The sequence below is a fragment of the Rhinopithecus roxellana genome, chromosome 20 (assembly GCF_007565055.1).
Source record: "Rhinopithecus roxellana isolate Shanxi Qingling chromosome 20, ASM756505v1, whole genome shotgun sequence".
In the NCBI taxonomy this organism is placed as follows: domain Eukaryota; kingdom Metazoa; phylum Chordata; class Mammalia; order Primates; family Cercopithecidae; genus Rhinopithecus; species Rhinopithecus roxellana.
In genome coordinates, this window is record NC_044568.1 from 75,146,161 (window position 1) to 75,157,287 (window position 11,127).

Below are 11,127 nucleotides of genomic sequence, written 5' to 3' on the forward strand. Positions count from 1 at the left end.
TTATTAAATACATTCAAACCGCCCATATAGTGTCTCCCCAGAAGAGGAAATTATTGCCATAGTAAAATCATTTCCCCAATTTTTAAAATGAAATATCTGAATTTGCATCTTTTCACATTTGTTTTGAAGTAACTCCATGCCATAACATCACTTAAAGTCTCAAAGATTTCAGTTTGCCTTTGCAGTTTATATCCTATTTATGAAATAGCTTTAGCCAAATGAAAGTGCATTATTTGCCTCAGAAGAGAAGCATCCTGTTTGAGGATCAGGAGAATCCTGTTGAAGCTGAAAGCCTCATCTAGATTATTTGCATACTCAATGCCCTTTGACACAGGCAGATGGGCTTAAGAGTTGGAACATGCCCAATGCAAACGGGATATAATTGTTTTATCCCACCCTAGGGTTTAACTTGGAGTCCGAGAAGGTCCATCATCCCGTTTCCTTCACCTTCCCAGACTCCACAGTGTGAGGGGTCAAGCATGGATTGGTGTGACTTATCTACCACCTATGAGAAAGATTGGAAGGAAAATGGGGGAAAACTGGAAAGGAGAGGGAAAAAGTACATGCAAATTGGACTCTAAGGGATGGGAAATGAGTATAAAGTTGATAATGCGGACAGACCCATTTCTTCCAGCCTTGTTCCTTCATTCAGGAAATGGTCAAAGAGTCAAAAAAACCATGTAGATCCCACTGAGTGGCTGATGCCTTCATCCCGAGCTGCTGTGAATGTTGGTTACCAACAGGTATAGCTGCTGCCTTCTCCAGAAAATTGTGCCATGTCAAAGGAAGCCACTTTAACTCAGTGGTGCATCAAACTCAGTGGTGCGTCACTAACTCCTCAGGAAAGCCCACAGCTAATGCTTAAAACGTACGTGGGCATTAAAAGAGCCAACCCATTTGCCTGCAGGTGGAACCAGCTGTAGCATGAAACTCACAGGATCAGGTGGCAGATATTCTTCATCTCAGACCTTGCTTTTTTTTCCCCTCGCTCTGACCTACTTGCCCCTCTATTCCTCTTAAGGGTACACCCCCCTCCTTCGGTAAGTCACTTGCACAGGAATCTCTATTCCAGAATCAGCTTTCAAGTAATGGACCTCTAGCACCATTTATCTGGCAGGGCAAACAAGTATGGACAAAGGGTATGGTGGACCAAGCATGCAAGTTGCCTTAAGAGATTCAAGGATCAGGCTGGGTGTAGTGGCTCATGCCTGTAATCCTAACATTTTGGGAGGCTGAGGCAGGTAGATTACTTGAACCCTGGAGTTTTGAACCCACCTGGGAAACACAGCAATACTGTCTCTCCCATCTTCCCTCCACCAAAAAAAAAAAAAAATTGAAGGATTAGCTCTGTCTAGTTATGTGACCTTGAGCAAGTGACTCCACATGATTCCAAAAAAAGAAAAAAAAAGAAAAAAAAAACACTTCCAGGTATTTAGTAGGCATTCAGTACATTTGGTTTCCATCTGTTCTCCATTTTTATTCTAAAGCCTATACCAGAAGCCATGGCAGGGAGTAGGATGGTAGAGACAAAAACACAAAGATGAATAAATGTCATTAAGATATGTTGTTTCAAATGCCTCTCCGTTCCCAGAACCTGGCCATCGATGAATGAGACTGAAGATCTGACATAGGATCAAAACCAAATCAGTCTGATTGCATGGGAATAGGGGTCCCACAGACCCTTCAAGGGTGCTTCCATTCAAATACACTTGTTCATTTCCATTCTAAGATGCTGGACACTAACTTCAGACAGGTTCACTTCACCGTTTCCTATCCACCCTATTTCACTTGAATGGTGACAGCTGAATCAGGGGCAAAAGGTATTCTGGAGAATAAACATACCACCCTCCGTGGGTGCTGCACTTAATACTTCAAGTTGTTTCTTTCTTGCCTACCTCAATCTCTAATGTAGTGACTTCAGCAGTGTAGAAACAATGTTATGCGGGGAGGCAGGGAAAATTATATATTACACATATGTACGTGTGTATATATTTATCTGTTAAACAGCAATATGATCAGCCATGTTAAATGCACAAAAAAATGCATTGTGCACAGATTAACTCTTATATGCAAAGTAGAATTTGTTTCTTACTCCAAGATGAGTAGGACCCCTCCATACTGTCTTGGTATTTTGGATTTTATGATTGTTATTATTTTGTAATTGTATACTATGGATCTATCTTCTCCTCTATTTTCCTTTCAGTTACGGACGAGTTTATGCTGCCGACCCCTACCACCACGCACTTGCTCCAGCCCCCACCTACGGCGTTGGTGCCATGGTGAGTACCACTTTCTCCTTGTCCTCAACTTCTTCCTGCCTCCCTTCCCTTCCCCCAGCTGGGACCTCAGTACGGGTTGACGTCCTCTCACTTCCCCTTAATTGAATTTGTCTCTTGTGCTAACAGCAGCTAAAATGCCACATTAATCCTCCCAGTAAACTTGATAAATGTCTTAATTTCTTGGCAATGTAGTGCATGTAAGTTATTATATTTCTAATTTTGCAAGTCTCACCTAGCAGAGCACTTACCTTAATGGAATAATTAGTCATTTTGATAATTAAATCCATCACTAACAGAATGCAGTGTCAATGCAGAACTTTTTTTTTCTTTTTTCCTCCCTTGCTGCTCATTCACATAGCCCCAAGGTTCCAGCCCCAGCACAGACTTCAGAGGAGCTAAGCTGCACACTTCCAGGCCTCTGCTGTCAGGCAGCTGAGAATCTGACTGCCTCTCCTCCCCTATTACAATTCATGTTTAAAGTCATAGTCGCCCAGGAAAGAAAATAGAGAGGGGCACACTTTGTGTACCTAGTACATAAGAAAGTAGAAGGAATCAGCTGGGTTTGGGGGTTGTCTTTTGTTTTGGGGCAGGTCTGGGTTTTTGTTTTGGGAGCGGGTGGGGGGAGGGTAAAAAATGGGAGGTAAGGGTGGGGTGAACTTGCCTGTACTTGTTCAAACTTCTATGCACTGAAACTCTTGAGTACAGTAAGACGTGCCCATCACGTGAGAGCATATGCAATCATTACAAAGCTTTGGCATGCAGTTTTCTGCTTGGATCAAGAATATCAGTCCTTATCCTAAAAATGAATCCCCGTAGGCATTCATTTGAATTGCCAATACTTTTAGAAAAAGGAAATCGTTAAGTGCCACCTTGTAGCCATTAAAGCCATGGCCAGACACTTCACTGATGCTCAGTTGTAGCAATTCAGCCATGATTTGGAAACATTGTTTTGCACAAGCTTAATTACATCAAGCAATTCATCTGTACAACTTCCCTTCTCAAGATCAGACTCCATACAGCTTGCAGAGCCAAGTCAAGAAGTAGATTGAGATTTTCATCCCAATTCTGCATTCAACAACTCAGCTTCAACACCTCGTCCACTTGAGGAATGTGTTGGCGAGTTGAATTACAGTCAGTAAATTGTCCAAATTCAACCTCAAGTGTAGATTATTCTGTTCCCTTGGGGAAGCTTAATCCAGTCCAATAAAAAAAAGAGACAATGAAAATCCTTCAGTTGTCCAGCTTGTACGAGTCCTTTTAGCTAAGAGGACTGGGCTGAAAGAATTTAGTTTTACAGGGAATTTCTTTAGGAGGAGCTATTGGGGAGGGTCAAAAATGGCCCTATCTTTAGTTCTCCAAAAATGACCTGGGATGGGTAGCGGGTGCCTCCATTTCGGTTGGTTTTGAGTGTATTTTTCACATTAGTCTTTTTGATGATCCACATGTTGCAAAAGGAAAATGTAAAAAACACACCCCTCAAATTGCTTTGTTTCAGAATGCTTTTGCACCTTTGACTGATGCCAAGACTAGGAGCCATGCTGATGATGTGGGTCTCGTTCTTTCTTCATTGCAGGCTAGTATATACCGAGGGGGATACAACCGTTTTGCTCCATACTAAATGACAAAACCATAAAAACCTTCCAATGTGGGGAGAAAGGAAGCTTTCCGAGGCCTGAGTATTGCAATACATGCAGTAGTACATCATTTTAGCAACTCTAAAAAAAAAAAAAAAAAAAAAAAAAAAAAAAAAAAATACTAATAAAAAGGAAAAAAATTACATTTTTTATCTTATACCTCAGATATTTTGTTCTGTGTATTTTAATATTGTGGGTCTTTAATTTCTGAAGGTTCCGTAGTTTGGTTGCTGGCTGTAGGAGTTTTTGTGGTTGATCTAGAAAGATGCTAGATATGAATAAAAACTGGTTTAGGGCCATATCCAGAGTGCTATATTATGTAAATGACTTATATATGCTGAATATTAAGCTAACTGGGGTTATCAGTTGTTTGGGAAGAGTGTAAGTGACTACAGTAGTCATTTTTTTCTGCATCTGCATTATTTTATTTTGTGAAAGGGGAGGTTGGGAGGGACTTAGGGGATTGGAACTGGGGTTTGGCTGAAAGACAAAAAAGTTGTAACTGATGAATCTAAACGACCCACTGCACCAACAATCATTTATCAATGGTTCTAAGTTACTCATTGCCAGTTCAAGCCAAAGGTTATGTTAAGGGGGTGCTTCTAGTAGCACTTGTGCATCTGAGTTGAATGAAGCTGTGCAAACCCACCCTTTAAACCATTCCACCCAGCAGTATTCAGCTTCTTAACCAGTCGCTATTTAGGGAGAAAAAAAAAACCCACTAGTTAGGTCATCAAACATTCTTTTTATATTTCTTCCAGTATAATAAATTATTGATATCATTGCTGACTTTTATATTATGGGAGGGAAAAAATAACATTAATAAAAAGGTGATAAAAAGCACTGTTTCTATTTTTCTTTTTTTCCAAAAAAAGAAAGTAATAACTTAAATTATTTGTACCAGTTAAAATATGTATAAAATTTACATCTGTGCAGTGGAGTTGTTAAGTTCTAGAAACAGTCTATGAAGCTTTAGTTTTAGCCTAGTAGAACAACTGTTAGAGACAGACGTATAATTTTTATGGAATTACATGATAATCATATTCGGATTTATAGAAGCATTTTACAAGTATTGCAATCATTGAGTAGAGATAATCATGGTATTTTCATCAGCTTGGTACTTTTTGAAACATGACTGCGTTTTGTGAGCAATCTGCAATTTTTCAGTCCGTGAGATCCTGCCCTTTCCACCTCTTTCCCACACCCAAGGATTATCTCAAAATGATCTCTTTAGTTCTGTCTCCATGGCCCAGGACACTTGTCAGAAGGATGCAAAAAACAAAAAAAACAAAGTACATCCATCCTCTTCGTCCCAAAAGAACAAAGTCTGCCCACCTTTCTTGGATGCAGGGCCAGAGTGACACAGCCGAAAAATTGCAGTTTGTCTGTACTTTTGTTTGAACTTTCCACGTTGTCCTGTTTACAAGTTAACCTAAGTTGGGGTATCTGTCACGGGTCTTCCTGTTTTTGTATTTAAATGAAAACAGCAGCAGGCTGTCCCTGAGTAGTTTTGCTGCCATAGGTTAAGTCCTCATGTGTACAGTGCAGGCCCTGTGGCACGCACTTCAGTAAGTTATCAACTCACCGCTGTGAACCTGCCAATCCGCTGTAACAACTCTGCTTTAAAACAAAACCAAACAAAACTTAAAAAAAAAAAAAAAGTGTGATCCAGCTTTCTCTTGCCATCCTATGTGCATGCCGTAAGATCAGTTGGATATTAAACCATCAATAAAGTTTCACAAGATTTGAAAACAAAGTTTCTGTAGCTTCGATATCTAAGACAGATAGTGATCTTGAAAAGAGAGAAGGGGGAGGGGGGAGAAGGTTTATCAGCCAAAAGCATATGAAGTGTTCTTTTTCACCACACTTCTTTGGGTGGGTGAGGGGAGGGGCAAGGGGGTGTTTTATAGCATCACTAAGGCATTCTCATTCCCCCACCTGGAAAATAGTGTTATGGCAATGGGTGCCTGGTTGATGTTCTTAAAGGAAACGAGCTATTAAAATACGATGGCATCCTCCAGAGGGAATAAAGAGTAGGAGCAGGGGGGCTATGGAGAATAAATTTCTCCCGATTGCCTCAGATTTCAAAATCCAGAATTTGTATTGTGTTTCGAATCACAAACATAGAATTCTTACTGTGTTGGTTAAAGTAAAATTCATTTGCAGTTTTGATTTTCATCAATGAGCTGTACTTTCCCCCATGACTGTATGTAGTTTTAATAAAATCATTTAGAGTAAGTGGGTGCCAACTGATGTTGCAGAATCTTTTGTCTAGGCACTCCAAGACGCCAATAAGTCATTTTAAAAATGTATGTCAGAGATGTAAACAAACATTTTGGATTTTTTTTAAACAGTATTTATTTGGAATGTTTTCATTTATCTAAATAACTATTGCTATTATGAATTATGGAAAATTACTATTATGTGTGGCATATAGTGACTTCTTAACACACACATCACGCAATCTGCAAACCCAGAAAATGTGTATATCTGTCTTTAGAAATTAGTGTTTATATCACTTACAGTGGTTTGTGAATAAAAAAAACTGGTTTGTAATATCAAAAAAATAAAAGCTTAGTCTGAAAAGGTACAAGTTGGTGTTCTGAGTTCTTTGGCTTCCATGGGTTTTCTCAGTGGGTAGATTCATTGTCCACAGGTGTGACTGCACTTGGGCCCACCCAGAGATGGGGTGGGGGGGGGTGTGGGTATTGCTCAAGTGAGCAGCAGGCTGACCTGGCCGCCAGTAGACCAGATGCCTCTGGCAAGTGCCCTGGTTTTACTGGTTCAAAGTGCTTCTCTTGCTCGCCCATTTTTCCAAAGAAGTCAGTGGAACTCAACCCAGCTGTTTAAGAAACTGAACTAAGCTTAGCCATCTCCCAGCATGGAAGTGTCAGTCTTCGGTTTAAAACAATACATCACTCATCTCAAATATGTTCGAGCTATTAACGACTTTTTGGGAGACCTTGGATAAGATGAAAAAAATATAGCAAGTGATAGAGTTCACATACATGAGTGCCCATTAGGAGCCCAAAAAGTCGTGTGTTCCTTATTTAAAAATCTTATCAGAGTTGAACTGTCCACCCCATTTAGTTACTTAGTATCTTAATCCTCTCATTTTATATTGTTATCAAGTTGGCAACACAAAGGTTTTTAAAATGTGCATTCTAGAAACATTGAGTGTACACCCTGATTCTGTCACTTGCTGGTGGCAATCCAGGATGAATTAAACCAAAGCACTGTGCCTCAGTTTCCTCACCTACACCTCAGGATGATAGTCGCACTGACCTAATATTGTTATCCAGAAGAAAGCAACCTCTGTAAAGTGCTTGCAGCAGTACTTCATCAACTATATGCTATTATCCACAGGTGAAGTAAACAGATTAATTTCTCCAAGGTCACACAGCAAGCAGGTGCTCACCCTAGGATTCCAGAATGTACACCCTTAACTGACGAGGCATGTTCTCACCTGACCAATGAGAACTTTATACATGAGTTTAACCCTGTGTGCCACCTGCAGGCTCTTTGTTCTCCAATCATTTTTCCACACTGCAGGTTGTCTTAACAGCATGCATCTTATTTCAGTGTAAGTAATCATCGCTTCTCTGTAAACTCCTTATATATGAAGATCATGCAGGTTATAAATCAACTTGTATTGGCCTATGTCAATTGATCCTTCAGGATAGCGTTACCCTTATTTTATGAGGACAGGAAGGATCCGATAGGTCGTCAGATTTGCCCAAAGCTGTATCTAGTAAGCATTGAAAGAGGCACAACATGAACTGTCTGACCCCGAAGTCTGTGATGGTGGTAATGGTGGTGATGATGTTGAACTTGGGATGCTTGTGCTCTCCTTACACAATATGTATGGATATGCTAATTAAAACAAGTCACTAGCTTTATCCTCACAGGGAGGGAGATAAGGGTTTCACAAAATACTGGTTTATACCTGAGCCCTTCCCACTAAATAGGATAAGAGGTGATGACAGATAGTTTACATTAGAATCTCCAAAAGCAGGCTCTTATCCAAAATAGAGATAAGCATCTAAGTTTTATGTGAAATGTAAAAACTGATGGCAGAAGCGAGTGAGTTTAAAAGACCTGGCCAGTGGATCAGATTCTTGCTATCCCATTCCTGTCCTCCCTAGAGTGTGGGCAGAGGTGAGAAATAAGCCCAAAGGAAGCCCATATGCCATGCATATGCTTCGTGCAGAAATAGAGGCTGGCTGGCATTTTCTATGGACAATGCCTGAGGGGTAGCCATTGCTTCATCCCACTGGCTTTTTTTGAGGTGGAGTCTCACTCTGTCACTGAGGCTGGAGTGCAGTGGCATGATCTCGGCCCACTGCTACCTCTGCGTTCCAGGTTCAAGTTATTCTCCTGCCTCAGCCTCACTAGTAGCTGGGACTACAGGCGGTTGCTACCACATCCCACTATTTTTTGCATTTTTAGTAGAAAAGGGGTTTCACCATGTTGGCCAGCCTGGTTCTCAAACTCCTGGCCTCAGGTAATCCACCCACCTTAGCCTCCCAAAGTGCTGGGATGACAGGCATGAGCCACCGTGCCTGGCCAGCTATGTATTTCTTAAAGCAAGATATTCAACAGTAAAATCTTCTCCATCTTAAACAGAATTATTACAGATACAGTTCAGTTAAGTTTGGACCACGATCTAAGTTCCCACTCAACATCCTGACAACTTTTCCTACTTATGTCTTCTGAACACTCTTTCTACTTCCTGGGAAGTAGCCATTTTGAAAGGAAATGTAGTTTTCATGAGCAGTCACTGATGCATACAGACATGTGCAGACAAGCGAAAGCTTTGTTACTGCTGAGACAGTGTCCCGTCCAACTTGTGTGCTGCAGACCTTCTTAGAACCTGGTGAGCTTGAAAAAGCAGATTCCTAGACCCCTCTGCTTTCAGCACTCCTGAGGTTAAAAGCCATCACGTGGGAGGTACCATGTTCCAGTGATTTTTGCAATTGAGTTCCTGCTTGGTTCTTCCTCCAGACAGCACACCGTTGGGAGAGCTGACAAATGTGTGCGCACGCATGTACATGTGTACATAGGATCTCTGCACACATCTAGAAGCACATACCTACATGTACCTATACATCAAAAGCATCTTCTCAATCACAGGGTGTCATGAGAAAGGTTTTAAACCAGTGAATACCTGGGACTGAATGTTCTCAAAATTTTTTGTTGGAAAACTTACAAAGCCTTTTTTTGGTGGAGGCGGGAGTTCTAGTGTTTTTTCTTCATCCTGGATAATACATGTATGTGTATACACGGATATATTAGATTTGCACGTAAACTCAAAAGCTGCAGTCCTTTTCTGAAGGGTCCAAAATGCTTATTGTACAACTGCTCAGGACTGAACCTGATGCTTGATATTGGACCAAGAACCAGTTCATCTCAGAGCACAAAAGCGAGTCCTTTGACTCATGGGTAAAGCCAGGGCATCTCATTGCTGCTGTCTGCAGTTTATAGGGAGGTAGATTTGGGGTTGAACATTGGCCCTTTTGAAGAGTCTCGCACAACGGTCTCGTCTTACATGCTGTGCACCGGTTGCCCTCCTGGAAGACCTGGGGGGGTGGGGGCAGCGGCAAGTGAAGCCTCTATGGCCTGTATAGTGAAGGCTGATTCCATCACAGGTATCTGGCCTGAAGATGGGAATTTGCCAAGTATCTCAAAGGGGTAATGTTCTCTCAATAGCAAGGTGGCATTGTGGTGAAAATACAGGAGGATTTAAAACTAATAATATCATTTTCTAAAAAGACCAAGTATTGTAACATCTATTAAGAATAGATAAAATTTGTTAATACATTGTCAGACACTCTACAATATATATAATCTCTGTATTTACACAAGTGTCTAAGTTCATACAGAAGGCATTTAGAACCTCTAACCTCTTTCAGTTACCTCACCCATGAATTGGGGATAATTGCAGCATTACCTTAAAGGGTTCTTATAATGAGATACATTAAAACACACAAAATACTTAGCCTAACAAACCATTTTATCACATATGTATCTATATAATGTACATATATCCATATGCATTCAAATATTTTAGAGATCAAATAATATACACATTTTGGCCGGGCGTGGTGGCTCACGCCTATAATCCCAGTACTTTGGGGAGGCAGGGGGAGGCAGGCAGAGGCTGGAGGATCACTTGAGCCTAGGAGTTCAAGACCAGTGTGGGCAACATAGGGAGACCCTGTCTGTACAGAAGATTAAAATATGAGCCATGTGTGGTGGTGTACCCCTGGGGTGCCAGCTACTAGGGAGACTGAGGTGAGAGGATATTTTGAGCCTGGGAGTGCAAGGTTGCAGTGAGCCGTAATTGCACCACTAAACTCCAGCCTGAGCAACAGAATCAGACTGCTAAGATACATAGTATATATATGTACATATACACATACATGTTTAATAGAACTACATGCAATTGTATATATAAGAAACCTCTATGCAGAGATCAACTACTTTTTAGTATCTCTATGTGCAAAAGTATAATACATTATCAGACCATAAATATATATGCTAATTCTTACAGAACATGTAGGTACTGACAGGGTAAGCAATCAGCAAATGGAACGTATTACCATTATCTTAATCCTCACAACCTCACAAGGTAAGTCCTGTTATTGCCCCAGTGTACCCGTAAGGAACCAGAAGCTTGAGCAAGGCTACGGACATGCCCAGGGCATATGGCTATTAAGTGGTAAAGCCGAGTCATGGTCACTGACTCCAAAGTTGTTGCTACATGCTAAAACACTTAGCATATATCCTGGCACTTAGTCCTTGCCGCAGCCTAGGGAAGCAATTTACCCCACGTAACAAAGCGTATAAAAGCCTTGGAGCTAGGAGCCAAAGCCAAAGCATTCTTCTCTTTACTGCACACTGCACTCTTGACTGTACAGGTGCCTAGCAAGCACTTGTTTAGATGGTGGGTATCAAGAGGACCCCAGGGTCTTCCTTTGGTGCATACCAACCCCCTCCTCCCATGATGATTCCTCATGAAATCGGGCAGGTGCCTGTGACTTTGACATCCAAGCTCCCTGACTGAAATAGACAGATGGCTTGTTGCTTGAATGAAGCAAAAAGTCAGCGAGAGCAAGAGAATTCCCCAGGCTCTGAAGAAAAAAAAAAAAAAAAAACAGCGGCTGCAGGTAGAAAATAGAAGAGCAGAAACCCAGGAAGTAGGGTAATGGTGC

At 41.2% G+C, this 11,127-nt stretch overlaps 1 protein-coding gene across 8 annotated transcripts in view; it reads left to right on the forward strand.

Annotated features, from left to right (window-relative positions):
• RBFOX1 (RNA binding fox-1 homolog 1) overlaps positions 1-5,665 on the forward strand; it is a 380,384-nt gene extending 374,719 nt beyond the window's left edge. For 3 of the 8 annotated variants that reach the window (XM_030925445.1, XM_030925447.1, XM_030925448.1), the window contains 2 exons: positions 2,204-2,279; positions 2,638-2,785. In XM_030925445.1, the coding sequence (XP_030781305.1) occupies positions 2,204-2,279; positions 2,638-2,785 (224 nt within the window). Of the gene's footprint in view, positions 1-2,203; positions 2,280-2,637; positions 2,786-3,774 lie in introns of those variants that run through there. The other 5 variants (XM_010353866.2, XM_030925450.1, XR_004055484.1 and 2 more) reach the window with 4 other exon arrangements.
• Positions 5,666-11,127: the final 5,462 nt, after the last annotated feature.